This window comes from Thamnophis elegans, chromosome 2, assembly GCF_009769535.1.
Source record: "Thamnophis elegans isolate rThaEle1 chromosome 2, rThaEle1.pri, whole genome shotgun sequence".
Lineage (NCBI taxonomy): Eukaryota > Metazoa > Chordata > Lepidosauria > Squamata > Colubridae > Thamnophis > Thamnophis elegans.
Window position 1 is genome coordinate 44,505,889 of NC_045542.1, and position 21,761 is coordinate 44,527,649.

The 21,761-nt window shown below is 41.5% G+C and overlaps 1 protein-coding gene across 2 annotated transcripts in view; it reads left to right on the top strand.

The window, feature by feature from the left end:
• Window positions 1-18,404, top strand: part of TTYH2 (tweety family member 2) — an 85,270-nt gene extending 66,866 nt beyond the window's left edge. The window contains exons 9-14 of one of the 2 annotated variants that reach the window (XM_032212155.1): window positions 1,086-1,178; window positions 3,238-3,348; window positions 3,454-3,596; window positions 4,897-5,082; window positions 9,006-9,084; window positions 18,274-18,404. In XM_032212155.1, the coding sequence (XP_032068046.1) occupies window positions 1,086-1,178; window positions 3,238-3,348; window positions 3,454-3,596; window positions 4,897-5,082; window positions 9,006-9,084; window positions 18,274-18,354 (693 nt within the window). In that variant the 3' untranslated portion in view covers window positions 18,355-18,404. The remainder of the gene's footprint in view (window positions 1-1,085; window positions 1,179-3,237; window positions 3,349-3,453; window positions 3,597-4,896; window positions 5,083-9,005; window positions 9,085-18,273) is intronic. The other variant, XM_032212156.1, reaches the window with a different exon arrangement.
• The last annotated feature ends 3,357 nt before the right edge of the window (window positions 18,405-21,761 follow it).

The following is a 21,761-nucleotide window of genomic DNA, read 5'->3' on the forward strand; positions in this document are numbered from 1 at the left end:
TGCTTGCCTTTGTACATCATTGGCAAAGGATCCCCCAACAGCAATGAAAAGAGAAGCATGGCTCTTTATTCCAAGAATCAGCTTGCTTTCAGTAATAGGGCAGGGAAAATTGGTGAGCATTACTCTTCATAAAAATAGCAATAGCATTTAGGCTTATGTACTGCCCCATAGCGTTTTATAGCACACTCTGGTCTGTTTATAGTCTAGAAGCATTGTTTGCTTATTGCCTCCAGCAAACTGGGTCTTCATTTTACTGACTTTGGAAGGCTGAGTCAACCTTGAGCTTGTCAGGATCAAACCTTTGGTGTGTGGGCAGAGTTTGCCTGCAATACTGCATTCCAACTACTGCACCACTGGGCTCTCCCCAGGTAAGGAAACATCCTTATCTGAACATGTTTGTTAGTTTGGAAGATCCAGCCTTGATGTCTCCTATGGCTTTTGTAATCTCAGTAAGTCCTGGCAAGTTGGACCTCTACCTAGAAGGTATTAATTATGAAATGTAGGTAAGAGAACCATTTGGCTCATTGGATTTCCAGGGAGAGAAAGCTTTCCGATGTTTTGAATGTTGATGTAAAAGAGTGTGGACTGACTCCTAAGGGTTGAAAGAGGATAGCATTTAATCTGTTTGCAGGACATCCTTGACTTACAAATATTAGTTTAGTGACCATTCAAAGTTACAACAGCAATGAAAAAGGTAACAGGATCATTTTTCAGGCTTACCAACATTGCAGCACCCTGTGGCCAAGTGATCAAAATTCAGACGCTGGGCAACTGTCATGTATTTATTGATGGTTGCAGTGTCCCAGGGCCATATGATCACCTTTTGCAACCTTATGACAAGCAAAGTCAATGGAGAAGCCAGATTCACGTAAAGCTGTGTTACTAATTTAACAACTGCAGTGATCCACTTAATATCTCTGGCAAGAAAGGTTGCAAAATGAGGCAAAATTCAAGTAACAACTGTCTCGCTCAGCAATGGAAATTTTGGGCTCAATTGTGGTCGTACGTCAAGGATTGCCTGTACCCCAAGATTTATGTAGGAAAAAAATGGCTAATACCTTGCACGATGTGTTCTTTATTTGTAGGCCCTGACTATTTACCAGCGTTCTCTCACAACCATGCAGATCCAGATTCAGGGTCTTGTGCAGTTTGCAGTGCCTTTTTTCCCTACAGCCAAAGTAAGTTGCACAATGTTGTCTTTTCCCCTGGAAGCAGGCAACGTTCTTTGATGGAAGCTTCTGAATTACATACATTTAGAAGTGGGTCCCACCTGCTGCTTCAGAAACAGTATTTGGCAAATACAAAATATGGGCACATATTTAACCAGGGAAATGTTGAATATTCTTAGGAACTACCCTGTTTCCCTGAAAATAAGACCTCCCCAGATAATAAGCCCAATCGGGCTTTTGAGTGCATGCACTAAAATAATCCCTCCCCCGAAAATAAGCCCTCCCTGAAAATATTGCAACACACCACCAACCATGAGGTGACCACACTCGCCGCTTCCTGCACCTCAAAAATAATAAGACCTCCCCGAAAATAAGGGCAAGTGCTTATTTTGGGGGTCAAAAGAAAATAAGACACTGTCTTACTTTCAGGGAAACACGGTACCTGAAGATAAAGCAAGCAGCAGGAAAATCATTGTTTATGGTTGACGGGACACAGATGCCATGACGATACAGTAACAGAGGTTACAGGGTCTAGGATCCCCTGTAATCATAGTCTTCACTGATTTGGTGTCTCCAGGTAGTAATTCTATGAGCTGTATTCCCAACATATCCAGAGAATATAAAGGACAGTACTGTAGTGACTGGAAGCCATTTTAACAGATGTAATTAAATTTTATATGAACAGAAGAGAATTAGCAATTGGGGGCTCTATTTGTATATTTCAGATGTAGATGAAATGTCAAAGCCGCCTTCTGCTAGATAAAAAAAGCCAATTGCTTAACAAACTGGTTTTTGACAGGAAATGTCATTCAATGTTCTGTGTAACATGGATGAGCATCTGCAAACCGTAGCAAAGGCTTATTGGTTGGAGTCGAACAACGTATGCATGGTCACATTTTGTCTGCCATGTGAAATGAAGTGTAATATTGGTTTTAGAGGGTAGGTGTGTCTGTCCGCATAGGCTTCTCAGGTTCAGGCACATGGGGGGTTGTGCGCCTACACTCCTCCCTCTCCCCCCCCCCGTGCATGTGCACAGGGCTCACTGAAGCCTCCAAACTTCCAATAGGCCCGTTGGGCCATTTATTGCCTTCCTCCAGAAGCAGAAGGGAGAGGCTTTCCTGAAACCACTGGAGCATGGGGAGGGCGAAAAACAGGCCTACCGGAAGTCCGGAGGTTTCAGTGAGGCCTGCGCGCATGCATGAAAATCAGCTGGCCAGCATGAGCTGACATAGGGCAATACCTCGCGTGCCCTCAGATATGGCACCGCCTGCCACCTGTGGCACGCGTGCCATAGGTTTGCCATCACGGTCCAAGAGCATTGTGAGAGATTGTGAGCAAGGGATGAAGTCATTGGCTTATGTGAGAAGAAGCTAAAAAATCCTGATGTGAAAGTTGTGAGAAGTAAGTGTTTCAAAGAAACTCCAAATTAATAAATTGCTATGACTGTGGCTGATGGTTTTTTTAAAAAAATGTTATCTCAGACAAACATTACAGATATCTTCCTGAAAATTAGGTTGTCTTTGCTTCCTCAGTTCTGCCAACTCCGTGGGGGCTTTAGCAAAAGTAACTGAAATCAAGCAATGCCTCCATGCATAAGTGAGATGACTTTCTGTGTATATCTATTGCCCACAGATGAACAATAAGATAGTTCTGTTTTCCTTTCTTTTATCGTTTAATCAAATGATAGAGAATCCCTGGTACTAACAAATAGCAGTACCAAGAGAAGAAGCCCTTTTCCTCTTCATGAGGTTTTGTAAAACCACTATAGCTCTAAAGTTATCCATGTTTCTATAAAACCAATGCTGAGCAATAGTCAAATTAAGATCAGAAGGATAACGGGTCCAATTTGGAGTCAGACAGAGAAAGTCACTAGGCCATTCACCATTTCTCAGCCCAATTTGATATCACACAAAAAAAATAGAGAGGCGGTACTGTGTATGCCAGCCAGAAAAGATAGGCTACGACTGCAGTACAGTAGGTATCTAGTCACAGTGATGGCTGGGCAGTCATTCTAGGTATGGTGAACACCGTTCCTTTTCCGATAGAATATATGCCCCTTCTGTGATAGCTTTTGCCCTTGCTGCAGAAAGACCTGCTTGATATGCAGAAGTTACTGAACTACTCTGAAATCAACCTCCACCAGCTGACTGCCATGCTGGACTGCAGGGGCCTTCACAAGGTAAGCAGCATAGGACACACTCTACTTTGGGGACAAAGGTGTTCTTAGCACGAGAGCAAGACGCTTCCTTTCTTCTCTCCCTCACCCCCCTTCCTTTCACTAAAGGATTACCTGGATGCCTTGGTTGGGATCTGCTACGATGGGGTGGAAGGCTTGCTCTACCTCACCCTCTTCTCTCTGATGGCTGCTGTATCCTTCTCCACCATCATATGTGCCATGCCTCGAGCCTGGAAACATTTAACCAGCAGGTAAAACAGAATACATTTCCCAGGGATACCACAAAGTCAAAATAACCTTGCTGACGACAGAGGGATGTGTTTGAAAATAAATAAAATAAAAACGGGTGATTTTCTGCAATGACCAGAACGTCAGTCTGATTTCTCCTTCAATAAAGTTGCAGAGTTATGAGCTGATCTTTCTACTGTCCTGTTCCTCATTGACAGCTATGCATGTTGACGAACTTAAAGAAGCATTCTAGAGATTATGCGATGGGCGATATTGACTAAATAGCATAGCATAAGGTTATTTAGTAATGTTATGGTCACTTAATGTCACTTAACAGAATGTATTCATCAATTGTTGAATAGTTAAACCTTTAGTGTCTTTCCGGGTTTCTCATATTCACCCTTAATTTTCTGAGAGAGGATGCAGAGAACAGTAAGGGGGAGAGAATCAGACAATTCATCTATGAGAGAGAAAAACACAACAAAAGAATATTCTCCCCATTATTCTAGCATCACGTATAGGCTGTCTCTAGCATTCCTTAGTTTTAAGCTCCACAGAGTCACTCAACAATTGAGATGGGTAGCATATAAACTTAATAAATAATACATTCCTGATCATCAAAACATCAATTTTTGGATAACTTCTGTATGTTTGTTCTTCTTTCATTACCTAAAAGTGGTGAAGGAATCTGTCAGAGTTTGCAGTAGCAATCTCATCCAGAAAGCACACAAAGGTAATTGATTCAGCAGGATTCATTAATTTTTCTTTATATATAATATAACACATGAAGTAAATATACAATACCAAAAGGCAGGTTTTCCAATGTTGTAGTAAATACAAAGAAACACAGGCAGAGTACAGTTTCAGTTCAGAGCAGCAGATTAGTTTAGAGCTCAGCACAGACTCAGAGCTACAGAGCTAACCCACGCCCAAGCTTCAAACTGTTTCAACTCCCATAGGCTGACCTTGTTACTAAGCCCTATTCCAGTTCATGAATACTACACTGACACAATCCATTCTTTCTGCTTTTTTTTTCTCCCTGCTTCCTGATTAATATCAAACTGTCCCTTAGGGTTGGGTTTTCTACAGTGAAACAAAAGCTCTCTTTTTTCAGATACTATGGTTCCTTTCCTGGTCTCTCCTAACATTACAAAAGAAACTTTAAAATTAAGGGATACTTGAAGCAACTGGAATACCCCATCCCTCCAGGAATGAGTGTTAACATCTTCTCACTTGCCACTTTGTTCATAACTATCCTCTGCGTTCCAATTTTATTTTATTTTCTAAGATGGACCATTGTTGTTGGGGTTTTTTTCCTTCTAGGGATCGGGATTATGATGACATAGACGAAGAAGACCCCTTCAACCCACAGGCTCGACGTATTGCTGCCCACAATCCCAACCGTGGGCAACTCCGTAGTTTCTGTAGCTACAGTAGCAGCCTGGGCAGTCAGACAAGCCTTCAGCCTCCTGCCCAGACCATCTCCAATGCACCAGTGTCTGAGTACATGTAAGTATGCATGGAATTAGTAGAAGACGCAGAGGTTAAGCGGTAATCAGTACTTAAGCCCACATTCTCTCCTGTGAAGTTTTCAAGGTGGCAACAGAGATAACCTCTGCTATTTGGTGTTCTCCACCTTATAGGGACACAGTGGCTCAGTGGCTAAGACTGAGTTTATCGATCAGAAAGGTCGGCAGTTCGGATCCCTAGTGCCGCGTAACAGAGTGAGCTCCTGTTACTTGTCCTAGCTTCTGCCAACCTAGCAGTTCGAAAGCATGTAAAAATGCAAGTAGAAAAATAGAAACCACCTTTGGTGGGAAGGTAACAGCGTTCCGTGCATCTTCAGCATTTAGCTATGCTGGCCACATGACCACAGAGATGTCTTCGGATAGCACTGGCTCTTCAGCTTTGAAACAGAGATGAGCACCATCCCCTAGAGTCGGGAACGACTAGCACATATGTGCGAGGGGAACCTTTACCTTAACTTACTATACTTTGGTACTGTGGCCCTGTTCAGATTTGTTCTGACTTTTGTTGTTTCTTCCATCATTCCATCTTTCTCTGAAAACCATGATGTTTTCCCATTTTACCAACCTAATATCTGTCAACCCATGCCCCCCCCCCATAGTCCTGACATCCCAGCCACAAGATGCAAAATCCAGCTTTGTACAGCTGCTAACTATTCAAACTCTAGCAATTGCCTTCTTATAGAAAGAAGACAGCCTTAAAGATGAAAAATGTTGAGAAACTCTACTTTTGAACTGTATGTTGGAGAAAACATTTTTAAAAATAACGCCTAGATGCAGTTTTTAAAATATCCCTAGAGATGTGTGAAACAAGCTGTTGTCCTATTTTTTGCATCTTTTATTATATTTTAATTACTGTGGTGCGATCCTTTAGTTTAACACGGGAGGGGTTTTTTCCCCTTGTTGAGTTGTCATATACATTTGCATGTTCTTTTATGAAAAGATCTTTGTTTAAATATATTTATTGGTTGATTGGCTGGAAAATGCGCTGACTTTTGATGGGAGAAAGTATTGCCCATTTATCGTTTATAATTGCAGATAAACCAACCCTTGAAATTTCAACCAAAATGCCATGAAAAATGGGTCACCCGTGGATAAGTCAATCCTTGAATTTTTAATCACAGCAGTGGACAGAATATTGAAAGTGTTATGTCAGCGTTTATAAAGCTATGGTTTTTAAAGCCATGACAGACTGGTCTGCAGATAACCTGAACCCAATTTTGGGAGTATATTTTGAAACCCAAAATTCTCAGCTCATCTACAAGTATAAATGGTACTTCCTTTTTTGCACCTTTCTATGACTTGGCTTGGAAGGAAATAATGGATAGCAATAAAAAGAAAAATTGGGGGAATGTTTGATGTCAAAGAAAGTCAAACATTGTCAGAGTTGCTTAGGATGCGGGATTATTAAGAAATCTGAAGGTTGCAGGCTAGGCTGAAAATTAAATCTTGAAGACAGTGACAACCATTTACATATTTTGGTCAAGCAAAATATATGGGCATGTACATAAATTCATTAGGAATTTATTTTGATTCAAGTGAATCTTTATTTTTCATCTATGCATGAGAAGATATACATAGCTGCTGCCATCTTTTCGGTGAAAATCTAGTAACTTCTAGCTCCAGTACTGATTCTCTGGCTGTAGAGGCCAGCAGCCACCAGAAAAGAGCATGGTGGGGAAGCTCTGGAGATGGCATCATATCCCATCTGTCACTAGGCAGATGTGTATTGTGTACTACTTAATCCTACTTTGGATTTTAGGCAGCTGTTGAACCCATATCTTCAGTATCCTCATAAATTGTTAGTGTTTCCTTCAGGGAGATGGTGTTATCGTTGAATTGACTACTGAATTTGAGCAAGGTTTAACAATGGAAAAGGGCAACAGCAATAGCACTTAGACTTATATACTGCTTCATAGTGCTTTTACAGCCCTCTCTAAGCTGTTTACAGAGTCAGCATATTGCCCCCAACAATTGGGCCCTCATTTTGCCCACCTCAGACGGATGGAAGGCTGAGTCAACATTCAGCCTGGTGATATTTGAACTGCTGAACTGCATCTAGCAGTCAGCTGAAGTAGCCTGCAGTACTGCACTCTAACCATTGCGCCACTTCAGCTCTATCTAATTGGAGGAGAAAGTCCATCCAAAATGTCGAGAAGCAGATTTTCCATTTCTGGTGGGAACCATCTGGTCTCTCCCTTCAGTTCTCTGAACTGTTTGCTGCAAAAACTTAGAAATCAAAAGTGCTTCTGATAAGCAGCAATCAAACAAGTTGTCTCTTTTCTGTCCAGTCATAGAGATGAGGAAGGGTGCATTGTTCTGCCTGCCTTTATGACTCCAATTTAGATAGGAAGAAAGAAAAATTGTGCGATTTCTATGCTGAATGATTTTTTTTTCCCAATTGCGACCTCAGAAACATACCTAGTTGCTGATTCCAGATCTGGGTTAAAAATGGAAGCTGATTCAAAACTGTTCTTTTGGATACTGTACATTATAGTAAATCCTCAGAGGGAAACAACGCTACCTAAAATCTACCTGAGCGGAGTACCAAGAGGTTTTCACAGGCATATAAATTCTGCCATATAAAGACGATTTGCAGAAAAGTTGGTTTCCCATTTGGAATATAAACCCTTGAATGCCCTGCGCTATATTCACACTTACTTGTGATTGCACAGTTCAATGAAACTGCTGAGTTGCCAGCCTTTCACCTAGTAACCTTGGTTACATGTCCAAATTCCCTACCATCTGGGGATAATGGGAATGGGAGGCCCAGATGTCTGAAGAACATTTAGGAAAAATTGTGTTAAATAGCAATAGCACTTATATACCAATTCACAGTGCTTTTACAGCCCTCTCTAAGCAGTTTACAGAGTCAGCCTATTGCCCCCAACAATCTGGGTCCTCATTTTACCTACCTCGGAAGGATGGGTCAACCTTAAGTTTTGACTTGATAAGCAACTAGTCATCATCTTATTCTTCTCATCCTCTTTCTCCTTTGGAGGATGTTGTAAAATAAACTTGGAGCATTGCTAGGCCTCAGAGGGGCAGAACGTTAACTACTGTTCTTTTTATCTGTCCCTGAGTGACTTTTTCTGGATGTCCTTCCTCTCACAATCATTGCGCATAAAAGAAAGAGGGTACGCATGTCCTTTGCTATTGTTCTCAAGGCTCAAGTTTTTCTTTGCAGTACATGGTGCTCACTGAATGTAGAGGAGTTTGATCCAGAATGAATTCCTTCCCCACGGTGTTTTACAGATCAGGGAGACAGCTCATGAGAGCTGGTGTAGCTTCTCCCAATCGGGCGTTCTTCAGATGTGTTGGGAGTAACATTTGTATTTTCCCCAGCCAGCTCTATCTTTGAGTATTGAACTAGAGATGATGTAAGTTCCCATGTAATCTGGAGAGTACCAGGGCAAAAAAGACTTGTGATCAGGGCATTTATGAATGCTTAATGATTCCCTCTCTAAAATATCTTCAATGTGCTGCAAGGAGAAAAATTAATAAATGGCTCGAGATCCAAGTGCTGCTGCGTGATGGGATGAGCTCCCGTCATTCGCTCTAGCTCCTCCTAGCAGTTCGAAAGCATGTAATCTCAAGTAGATAGATACCACTTTTGTGGGCACATTAATGAGGACATGAAAGAACCCCCAACCAGATGTCCCCCGAGCAACAGTGATGTCACTCGCTAATTGTTTCAACTTGGAAGCACCATAAGTGCTTCAGACACAAACATGAGCGTGAATAATACCCAGTGTATCCCCACTCCCACTTTTTCCCCACTCCCACAGTCTTCTGCCCCCAACAATGATCCCCTGCTTCTGCAAGAATGTCAGGAATATTTCGTAGCCCATGAGAGATTTCCTTTTAATAGATTGTCCTCCTGATCTGACTCCTCTTTACCTGCAGGAACCAAGCTGTGCTCTTTGGTGGGAATCCACGATATGAAAACGTCCCCCTGATTGGAAGAGGATCACCTCCCCCCACGGTATGGTGGGCTCCGGAGGCTAAATCATTTTTATAACAAACCCTTTATTCCCCCCCCCCTTCCAGCCCTGCTTTTACTAACACTCCTGTTCAATTTAACAAACACATTTTCTTTAAAAACTGGGATGAAAAACCCTCCGGCTTTGTCAGAAAATACGAAATACTAGTTTATGAGACCCCCCCCCCCTCCTTGATGTTAGAGATGAAGAAACAGGCAGTATATGATTTAAATGCAGGCTTTTCAATGGAACAACAATCCAGAATCTAGACTGCTATCTGAAGATGAAAATTGCTGCCCTCTGGAAGCTGATTTTGTTGTTGTTGTTATTGTTATTCCCACAATTGTTTTAGCTCTATCAATGAGACGCAGTGTAGAATATATCTCCCACTAAGATGGCATCTTTCTGGTTGGCTTCAGGCAGCTGTATAGCGAAAGAGCAGAAAACATTGTGTTGCATTACATTGCATTGCTATTTGGCTGCTAGTCACTCAGGCAAACTGCTGTGCGAGACTGTGCTGCAATTCTTATCACATTGGCAGACTTTGGCTGTTGTTTCTATAGCTTGTGTGATTGTGTTATTCAACGCATGTTGCACAGTTTATATATTTCAGTTGGTTTTTTTAGATATATTTTTTTAATCCCACCTTTATTATTTTTATAAATTACTCAAAGGCAGCAAACATACCTAATACTTCTTCCTCCTCCTATTTTCCCCATAACAACAACCCTGTGAAGTGGCTTGGGCTGAGAGAGTGTGACTGGCTAAAACTTACCCAGCTGGCTTTCATGCTTCAGGCAGGATTAGAACTCACAGCCTCCTGGTTTCTAACCTGGTCCCTTAATCGCGAGATTAAATTGGCTTTCCTCTGCATCTTTAACATGTTGTTTGTATGTGGAGGCAAGAATTGCATGTTTCTGTTTCATCTAGAAAATGAGTGGGCATCTTTTTTTTAAATTTCTCCCCATCTTATTCTACTTTTATAAAATGTTTTTTCTTCAAATATATAATGTTATAATGCATATCACTTTTTTTGTTTAACATAAGATTTTTTTAAAAATCTTGCTTGCAATCCTTGTTTTGTTTTTCAATCAACTGTTTTGGAGCTATGTTGCCTTTTAAGGTGTTTGCATTTTTAAAATATCTTGGGAGGGGTGGGGTGTTTTCCTCCTCCCCCACCCCACTTTTTCATAAGAGATTTCCCTGTGCTGTAAATACCCCCAACTTTCCAATATACAAATACTGTAGAATCTATGGACTCTGGGCATTCAAAATTGCCATTAGTTTGCATTTAGACTCACTGCCTCCTTCCACGAATTGGTTCCTTTCCTGAAGTATTTGGACTGCAACGTCCATAAGTCCCTGCATTTGGTCTTGCTGGTTGAAAATTCATAGAACTGTAGTCCCTGCACATCTGGAGAATGCCATATTTTGAAAAAGTTTAGCAGAGTGGATTATGTTAATTGACAATGGAGACATTTTCAAGATTTCTGCAGGGCAGAATTGTGGGGGAAATTTCTGGTAATTTCAGTTTATTTACTTTTCCCCATAACAATGCATGCTGCATATGGATTGAGTGTGGTGTTTCAAATGGGCAAAATTAAAAACCCTCTTGAGTAGAGCTGCTTCCCCAATTGCCTTCATGCTGAGAACCCATGCTGGGAATAACATTTTTAAAAAAGTTTATTTCAGACTTCCAGTCATGCTGATTTAAATAGTCAATAAGTAAAAGCTCTTGAATTTGATGCTGTGAGCTTTCCAAATGGTCTGTTACTGTTATGGTTTACTCAGCTGGAGATTTCCTTTCGGAAAGTTCCCACAGGACAGCCATGTTTCAATAAAACATCAAACTAGTAGGGGCCTTTGAAGCCAAACAGATTTAACAAAGCCTACAACTTTGGAAATTACAGTGCACTTCATCAGTTACAAGAAGTATTTCTCACAAATCTGTATAGAGAAGTGGAATGGGGGAATATTACAAAGGCAGAGCGCAAGAGAAGAGTGCTGCTTTTCTGTAGTTGTGTGAAAGGTGTCCAGAGTAAATTTGATTGTTCCTTCCTATTAAAATATTGTGGAAAAACTCATGATAAGGTATGAGGCTCTGAAGGGAGAAGTTATTTACGTGTTTATGCACAGATTAAGACTTGGTAAGTATTGAAAAGGGTAATACTATCTCTTTATCTATCTCGTTATGTATGTTACAGATAGGTAGGACTAGCAATATATTAATTGATATCTCTTATTGTTTGGATTGCATTACTTTTGCATTCAGTTCTTGACTATTTCTTGCATGGTGGAGACCTAACTTCACTTGATCACATTCCCCCCATAAGCTTCTACTGCCAACTGAAGGTAATAGTGCTTACCATGAATCTAGTTCTAATTCAGAAGACATCGTGTTAGTACAATATCAATCACCATGAAATTAAAATTCCTTCCTTCCCTCCCTCCCTCCCTCCCTCCCTCCGGTACAAACCTTACTTACTTTTCCATTGGATTAAAATGTTTCACTTAGAACAAAAGTAGAAAGTGATGTTTACAAGGAAGACAAAAAAGGGACCCAAGGCACTGAACAGCTTATGTTTCTTTTTTTTAAAAAAACAACCAAGCTACAGTCAGTTCTGGGCTGATGATGGAAATGCTCAACACTACCATAAAAATGAATAATTACATCAATGAGCCCTAAACGTGAATTAAAAGAACAGGAAAATTATTGGAAAGGGTATTCATCAATTTAGTCCATAATGAGTAAAATATGTCCCTAGCCTTTGATAAGTAATAAACTAGAGCAGATGCATATGTAAAGTACAGAAGAAATGGAAAACTCCAATGCCTTTCCACTTCCTATGTCCCTATCTGAAGTTGTCATTTGCCACATTATTATTTCTTCTTATTTATTTAATATGTAGGTCACCTGAGCCCTAAAAGACTCTGAGCGGTTTACAACCATGAACTAATTTATCTATGAAAGCATATAAAAGATACCACTAACTGGAAGTTCAGAGTATTCAAAACACAGTAAAACGGAAGGACAAAATTATCCTGTCCCCAATCAGTACACCCAGGTCTTAATAGTTTCCTGAATGATACAAGAGTAGGAGCCACATGAATCTCTGGGGGGAGATCACTGCAAAAAGTAGGCATGTTTCCTGAGCCCTGAAAAACAGCCTTACTTCATTGAATTCTTTAGGTTAGGTTAGGTTAGGTTAGGTTAGGTTAGGTTAGGTTAGGTTAGGTTTATTAAACTTGTATGCCGCCCTATTCCCAGAGGGACTCAGGGCGACTAACAAACCAAGGGGAAGGGAACAATACAAGAACAAACAAGACGAAAAACAAATTACAAAGGACAGATTTAAAAAACTCACAACAGTCACAACAATTCGAGTGGGGCTGGGAACTCATCAGCCCCAGGCCTGCCGGAACAGCCAGGTCTTGACGGCTTTGCAGAAAGCCTAAAGGGTGGTAAGGGTCCGAATCTCCACGGGGAGGTCGTTCCAGAGGGCCGGAGCAGCCATAGAGAAGGCTCTCCTCCGAGTAGTCGACAGTCGACATTGGCCGGCGGATGGAATTCGGAGGAGGCCTAGTCTGTGGGATCTAATAGGTCTTTGGGAGGTAATTGGCAGGAGGCGGTCTCTCAAGTACCCAGGTCCGATACCATGTAGGGCTTTATAAGTAACGACTAGCACCTTGAAGCGCATCCGGAGACCAATAGGCAGCCAGTACAGCTCGCGGAGGATAGGTGTAACGTGGGTGAACTGAGGTGCACCCACAATTGCTCGAGCAGCTGCATTCTGGACAAGCTGAAGTCTCCAAATGCTGTTCAAGAGCTGCCCCATGTAGAGCGCATTACAGTAGTCCAGTCTTGAGGTCACAAGGGCGTGAGTGACTGTTCTGAGAGCCTCCCGGTTCAGGTAGGGACGCAATTGGTGCACCAGGCGAACCTGGGCAAATGTCCCCCTGGTCACAGCCGACAAATGGTGTTCTAAAGTCAGCTGTGGATCCAGGAGGACTCCCAAATTGCGAACCCTGTCTGAGGGGCGTATAATTTCACCCCCCAGCCTGAGAGTTGGAAAACAAGGCCAATTAGTGGGAGGGAAAAACACAAGCCACTCGGTCTTGTCGGGATTGAGTGCAAGTTTGTTTACACCCATCCAGACCCTAACAGCCTCCAGGCACTAGCACATCGCATCCACCACTTCACTGAGTTGGCATGGGGCGGACAGATACAACTGTGTATCGTCCGCATATTGGTGGTATTTTATCCCATGCCGCCGAATGATCTCACCCAGTGGCTTCATGTAGATGTTAAACAGAAGGGGGGACAGGACCGAACCCTGCGGCACCCATACTTAAGGGGCCTAGGGGCCGACCTCTGCCCACCGACCAACACCGACTGCGACCTGTCCGAGAGATAGGAGGAGAACCACCGAAGAACGGTGCCTCCCACCCCCACCTCTCGTAACTGTCGCAGAAGGATACCATGGTCGATGGTATCGAAGGCCGCTGAGAGGTCAAGGAGCACTAGGACGGAGGCATGACCCCCGTCCCTGGCTCGCCAGAGATCATCGGTCAGTGCGACCAAAGCAGTTTCCTGGGGTGTTGGAGTGGAGGGAAGGGTTGGCTTTACATGATGTCTGAATCCATCCCAATAGCAAAAGCATGGAGTGTAGACCATAACCATGAATTCATGATAAACCATAAACCAAACACGTTATGACAACCCCATGTGTGAATCAGTCATTTGCTATTTAGCTGCAGAGACCACCAAAGTAGTTGACTAAACTGAACCCATACCAGGCTCTCATAAGTTATTAAAAATGAAACTTTAATGTTAATGAAACATCAAATACAAATTATGCCTCTGTGGTTAATGCGTGTCTTAACAGTTCTGATAATAAATAAGAGAGGTGAGTTAGCTGTTCCAAAGAAGAACTAACCAAAGGAACCTCAAAGGGTGACACTTTATTTAAAATTTTTATATATTATATTCTAGGTGTGACTGCCAGTGGTTTACACAAAACAAAACACCAAATCAATGAAACAGTTACAATAAATTAAATATCCACCTACTAATATCACATCACAATGGTGACATTTAAATTAGCTATTAATAACTCTGGGGAGCAATATTGTCTTAATAGCCTTCTTGAAATGGATCAGAGTTGGTACCTATTGTACATTTGGAGAGGCTATTCAAGAAGGAATGTAGAAAGATTGCCTCTGGCCCTCTCGGCCACAAATGGGGAAGATCTTGAGTTTCTCTTCTGAGGTGACAAAGCAGAATAATCCTACTCTAGTTTTTGCACTCTGCAAACCTCCCTTTTTCCCCAAAAAATGCATGAATAGCCTTTAGGGGGCTTGCAAAGTGCTCCTGTGGGGTGCGGGGGCCAAAAACGAGCAAAACATGGCCTGTTTTTCATGAAAATGGTCCTGTTTTTTGAAAAGGCATGAATAGCCTTTAGGAAGCTTATAGAGTGCTCCTGGGGGCTGGGGGGGGGGTAAAATTGAGCCAAAAAATGGGCCATTTTTTGCTCATTTCTGCCCTCCCCAGTCCCCAGGAGCTCTCTAAAAGCTTCCTACAAGCTATGCACAGCCATTTTGGTGAAGGAGGCTGGGTTTCGGGAGGCAAAAAATGCTGTATTCATTGTATAAGACGCACCCAGATTTTCAGCCTCTTTTTTGAGGGAAAAAGGTACATCTTATACTCCGAAAAATATGGTAGTTGATATTTGTATTACAAGCTGCCACAATCTATTTTCAAGCCTAACAGTTGTTTGAATATTTAAGGAACTATTTCTAATTTGGGCATTTAAATGTTGGGGCTGTGCCAGTTTTTGGAGGCTTTAATCTCACTCTTGCAGATATTTGCTATTGCAAAAACCTCAAAGATGATGGTAAAATTAAATGTAGCTCTTTTCCATATAGCAAGTAGTCCAATTTGAATAAGATTTAAATGACTTAAGGAAACACTTTCAAGTTTTATTCTGTTCCAGAAAAGTAATCTGTGAATAATTTTCTTGCACTCATATATACCAATTATATTTTCCAGGCCTGCATTCTCTAATGTCCCCCAGATATCCTGAAACTACAGAAAGTGTCTAAGACAGGGGTGTCAAACTCAAGTTCATTGAGGGCTGCGTCAGGGTTGTGTTTGACCTGAGGGGGGAGTGGGTGTGGCCAGCTTGGCGTCACTCATGTTGAGGGCGCATGTATTGGCCCAAGTGCTCTGCCAGCAAAAATGGGCTCCCAATCACCGTTTTCGGCTGGAACGGCCTCCTGCAACCCTCTGCCAGCAAAAAATGAGATTTGGAGCCCATTTTCACTAGCAGAGGTACTGCGGATCAGTCCTTCGCTGTTTCTAGGACAGCCCCACAGGCCAGATCTAAGCACCCCGTGGGCTGGATCTGGCCTCCGGGCCTTGATTTTGACACCCCTGGTCTAAGACAACTCACTACAACCAACTCACCATGGTCAATTTGCCATGGGACGATTCGCCATGGCCAAGTTGCCACGGGCCAACTTGCTTAAGAGCAAAAGTTTTAAATTCTTTTAAATAATTAAATAAAATTGTTGGATTGTCCCATGGCGAGTTGTCCTGTGGCAAACTGGCTGCGTTGAATTGCCCAAGGAGAATTGGCAACAGTGAGTTGGCTGTGATAAGTTGGCCATGGTGAGTTGTCCAATTCCGTACAGCAATTGGGTGGGAGGAGGGATTTCTACAGATTGTAACTCATTTGGAGGATACAGATTTAGGGAAGGTTTTTGTTCTCTAATTTTATTATGAGTCATTGATACAATTAGGAAAAGTGTGTGTAAATAGGCACACAGTTGTTCTTTAGCACTGCATTTCCAGTATACCAGAAATTTGTGATCCCATTGGGTTCCTAACACTTTTTGGGTTGTCTGTATTCAGGGACGTGTAGTCACTAGAGGCAGGGGAGGCGTGGCCTCACCAGTCATGAGGAAAGGGAAAGAATTTTAAAGAATTTTTAAAAAATAATTAAAGCCAAGGTAGTTGCTGCCAGATTTCAAGTCACAGTGATTTGGAACAGTGCTTAGTGTTAACTATAGGAGGAGGCGAGAAAACTAGGGGCGTCCTGTGCATAAGCAATTTTTCGCCTTTTAAGAGTTAAGCAAGGGTTAAAAAGCAAAAAATTTCGTGTTCTCTCACCTCCTGTAGAGGGCATTTTTAGAGGCTTTTTAGAGTTCTCTGGGAGCAACTAGCTCAGTCTGACTCAGAGCTCTGGCCTTTCATGAGAGCAGGCAAAAGGAGAGTTGAAATCCTCTCTGAAACAGTTGGAAAAGGTGCGTGTGTGGGGAGGGGGGAGGAATTCAAAAAGTTTGATTGCATGCAGAACCACATTGCCTTTTCAAACACACACACACACACACACAAACACACACACAAACAGCTGGATAAAAGTATATAAGCCCAGCTTCACTGATTACAAGTTTGAAAAGGCAACGTGATTCACCTGCAATCAAAGGCTCCGATCGGAAGGCAGCAGGGGAAGTGGGGGGTATGGCAGAGGAGCTGCTTTCAAGCCTTTGGAAAATATATCCAATCCAACTTCTGTGTTTGTGTTTGTTTGAGAGTGAGTGAATGAGTGAGAGAGGGATCCAATTTCTCTGCGTGCGTGTGTCTGTTTGAGAGAGGGGGAGGGGGGAAGGAGGGGGAGGGAGAAGAAAAAGAATGGGAAAACTTATTTTGCAAGGGGGACAAATGCTGTCGCTTTAAATTGGAACTGAGCATGCCTGGCTGTGCAATTCTGGGAGTTGAAGTCCACAAGTCTAAAAAGCTGCCTCACCAGCCATAAAGCTCACCGCACATCACTGTCTGTATTAATGAACCCAACTCTTATCTCTCCTCCTTGGAGGTCGTCTAGATAGTAGTGAGGAATAGGGAAATTAATAGTGAAAAGAACTTAATTCTATCATCTTCTCTAAAGATTATCATTTTCTTGATAATGGGTCTGGAGATTACCTGAAATGGTATAGGGCCGTGATGGCGAACCTCATGGCACATGTGCCAGAGGTGGCACGCAGAGCCCTCTCTGTGGGCACATGCACTGTTTCCAGCTACTCTTCTGGTTTCGGGCACACACATGCACACCGGCTACCTGGTCTTTGCAGGTGCCGGAGTGCCTGAAAACTGCCCCCAAAATGGGCAAAAAAACAGGCTCATCTATCGGGCCATTTTCAGGCCATTTTTGGCCCGAAAACAGCTGAAAAACTGCCTGAAAATGGGCAAAACCTCTGCCAAAAACAGGCATTTGTGTGTGCCAGCCAGCTGGCCTCCTATTTTCCATTGCTCCCATGTGCACGAAGACCAGCTGGCCAGCACACATGTGTGCCAGAAATCCGAAGACCAACTGGCTAGCACATGCATGTGCACCAGCCAGCTGGTCTTCGGGTTTCTGGCTCTCCGTCATGCATGCACGTGCGTTTCATTGGGCACTCAATGCCAGAAAGGTTCAACATCACTAGTATAGAGTCTCCTGCTTGAGCAGGGGGTTGGACTAGAAGACCTCCAAGGCCCCCTCCAGTTCTGTTATTCTGTTTCTGTTCTACTCTACTCCTTCAAGGCTTGCCTTCAGAATTTGTGGGTGCTCCATCATTGGAAGTTTTTAGGAAGAGATTGGATGGCCATTCATCCAGAATGATATATGGTCTCCTGCTTGGGCAGGGGGTTAGACTAGAAGACCACCCAGGTCCCTTCTATATTCTGTATCTATAATGGAAAAGAAATTTTTTTACACTTTTTGTTGAATTTTAAAAAGTACAAAGCTCAATACTGGTCTAATATGTACTTTGCTGTTGGTATGTGTGTAATCAACTCACAACTTTCCTGTGAAAGATTCTCCTTTTCTCCATTACTTCTGTATCCCAGTAGTGGAAAATAGCAGCTGGATACCTATCTCTGTTTCTCATTGGAGTCACAAGATCTTTAGGCCTTGCCAACATTTGCTTTCTAGTTGCCTTTCTGTTGTCATTTCATCCCACTCCACCTCTGCTGCTAATAGTCAAGCATGTTCTTCTGTTCCTGATAGTACAAAAATCATCAGCACATTTATTTCTGGTTAGTTCTGGAGCTAGTATTTCATCTCCTGTAGTTTCTATCAGTAAAATCCTAGGCTTGTTATTGAAACCACAACATATAACTTCTCTCCCGTTTTCTCTCCTCTGCCTAGTATTCTCCAAGTATGCGAGCCACCTATCTTGCGGTTAATGATGATTTCCGGCGACAGCCTAGCAACGAATTTCCAGCCTAGCACTCAAATCATAGAGAAGAAGCCACCCACAATGCTATAGTGAAACGCAATAATAACTGAAGGCACATAGACTGTTGGGAATAAGATTGCTTCCCTAGCAAACTGGTCAGGTGTTCAAAGGTGTTGAAAACAGATCAGCTGAAGAAAACCCCTGCTGGCAATCCAGGTACTCTTCCAAGGATTATCCTTGTGTGCTTGATTGGCAGCTTTTCTTCTTCCAATATTATGTCTTCCTCTGTTGCAGACCCAGGATGGTACTCGGATCCTCCATCTAATGAGCTAAGGGTCAGAGATCTATTGATTTCCTGCTCATTTCCTGTCACTACTACAGTGGCCTCCCCAAACTTTGTTTTCTTATATTGGGGGAAGCCGGGAAATGTGAAATTAGAATAAGGCCTGCCACGGGTTTGCAATTAACGCTATAAGTCCTGTTTCCTTTCCTTCTACACCAACTTCAGGGCAGTTTTGTTCATCCCTGATAGGGTGGTTCCGTCTTCCTTTTTGTTTTATTAAGGCAGATAATAAGACCAGTACACTGTACAAGTAAAGTGAACACTTGACACCTGGTGTACAATGCTAACCTCAGAGAAAGGGAGCAGGGGCTTGCCATGAGAGAAGATGCTCCTCACTCCTGAATCACATGCAATGCTGACAGAAGAGTGAATTTTTAGTGTCCTCTGAAGAGGCCTCTGCACAGAACTTACTGTTGGCTTGGCACTGTATCATCCATCATCCTTTTTGATAGAACCTGTTTGGCATTTTGTGATACAAAAGTCCATGCACAATATTACCACTTGTCACTCTTTTGCATCAAGAACTGACATGAACTTCACCAACTCCTGTTTATTTGGTTTGCTATTTTTTTAAGTCTATGTTTTATATTAGCTATCCAAAGGACATAATTTTTGTGTCTGTTTTTATAGTTTTCTGTTATTAAGGATTACACTTTTTTTATGTACTTTGCAAGCCAACTTCTGATTTTGGCACTATTTTTTTTTCCCCAAAGGGGAATTAAAAGTATAGGCAAAAATTAACCTTCCAAGATAATGTATTTGTATGGCAAATGCTGACATATTCAAAAATACATTTTTCTTACTATGTGAGGGAATCAAAAATACCAGGGTACGTTGGATTGGGCTGAATTGGCTACTCTAATACACACATAACCTTGAAAAGGTGACAGTACAGTTTCTTCCGAATAATGTCTTGCTTTTGCCATCCATGAAAGAACTGCAATATCATAAAATTAGGAACCGTTCATAACTTACATTGTTACTTGCACACATTTGGCTCTTGTTAGGACAAGTCCTATCATTGGGCCTTGTGAGGCAAGTTTCAGATTCCCCAGATCAAGACCAAAGAGAAATCCCTTGCTTCACACAGCTTGGCGAGATTGCTAATCAGGCCTAAACTCAGAAGTCTTTCAGATAGTCAGTCTAATTTTTTAAAAGATTCTTCCTTGCAAACTAAACTGAAGCCAGACTGCTGTAAGCAGTCAGTTTCTCTCTGTCACTGTGAGATGTAGTTTCCTTCTCATAGCCACTGCTGTTCTTTCCACCTTTCCCACTGCTTTTTATCCTGCTCTTCGTGTCCTTGAAGTAGAACAGCTGTTGACGTATGTTGCCCTGAGAACTGCTGGCTCTCATTTTATCTCAGCCAGCAGGAGATGAGCAATGACAAAGTGTTGGAGGTTAAAACAGTGCCAGGCGGTCTGTCCTTTCTCTCAGCAGCCATTTTGGACTACCAGTGTTAAGATTTATTTTCCAGTCTAGTCACCATTTGTATGAGCAATCACGGGCAGGAGAGACCGTCATATCATTCCCTCAGGTAACGAAGATCTTGTGGGCTTTTCTGAAACAGAATCCGATTCTTGTATCTTCTATTGGAGAGAGAAAGTAAAAGAAATAAAAACATTTGGACAGGAGGCATTCCAAGGTGATGAGAAGCAGTGAAGGAAGGAAATCAAAGTAGAGTATGTCAAATTGAAGTATCAAAGCCTTTAACTTTTGCCAAAAGCAACTCCTTTTAAAGTTAACAAGTTACATTTTCTTGGGTTATGCTTACCTTTTTATACTTAGGCATAGTTGGAAGTGAAAGCAATATGTGAGCACTTTCTTGGAAACATAAAACAGGTGGGTTTCCTCAACTAAATTCAAAGAACTCAGAATATCTTCACAGACTGCTGAAAATGCGTTTTTCCAGTGGTGTCAACATAATATTTGGACAATTTGCACATTGTTCAAAATTGCCACTGACAACCACTACAGTGTTAACAACTGCATAGGTAGAGAGTTGCCTCCAAGATGCATAATGTGACATGGAGATTTTTAATTACTTGATAACAATTACATACTGTGTCTTTCTATCAAGGATAACTTGTACCTATCATGTATGGCGACATAATTTATATATCCATCTTATATGTGATTGGCTACATTTTTAAAGCAGAGGGAGAAGAGAATCTTAATTTTATGCTATGAGTAATGCTATTGATAAGAGTACAATTAAAATTGTTTTTTTTCAACAAACAAACAAAATGCATGTGAATTAACTATCACAGACTACTTCAGAGCTGTGCCTGATTTATATGTACTGACTGGGAAACTGATAATAAACACATAGTAAAAATATGAGTTTCATTTTCCTGTGTTTTTTTAGTTTAGTTTGATTTCAGTTGTTTTCAATGCAGAGCTTTGTGTTTGGGATTAGTTATTATTAGATGTATTTTAAGTACTACAGATGGCAAAAATAAAAACCACTGTATGTAGATGCACACATTATTTTAATTACATTATTAAATAAAATAGTATTATGGTATATGGTGTTATACATCTGAAAGAAAACCTGAAAATGCAAGCATATATAAGCAGAGCAGATGCTTCTTAAGAAGATATCTGCAGTGTGTGTAATTTATACAGTAATCAAGGCCTAGCAAAAAAAGACTTGCCTTGATTTGGAAAATAGTATGCTAAATGGTAGTTTAAAACTATAGTGAGCATAAATTAACAATCAGCAAGTCTTAATTGTCTTTCAGACTCTCAATTTAATATCATAATATACTTTGGTGACAACAATAGAACATTAGAATTATTCTGTTCTTTTATAAGAAAATTTACAGTGAGCAGCAAAATTTAAATCTCAAATTGGAAATATTTGAATTATACTTCATGACCTTCATACTCACCTTCCTAATATTGAAGCTTGATAAATGCTATTTACTGTGTCTTAATTTGGCTTTCCAAGAATGTCACGTGTTACACTTTCAAAATGGACTCGTTCTGTTTTCTTAAAGCAACCTGGCATTACTTACTGTACTTAACTGTTTTAAAAACAAAAAATTTTCCCAACCCCAACTGGAATGAGATGTTAAACATACCTTTTGTACAGCGGGGAAAGGGGTTAAAAGC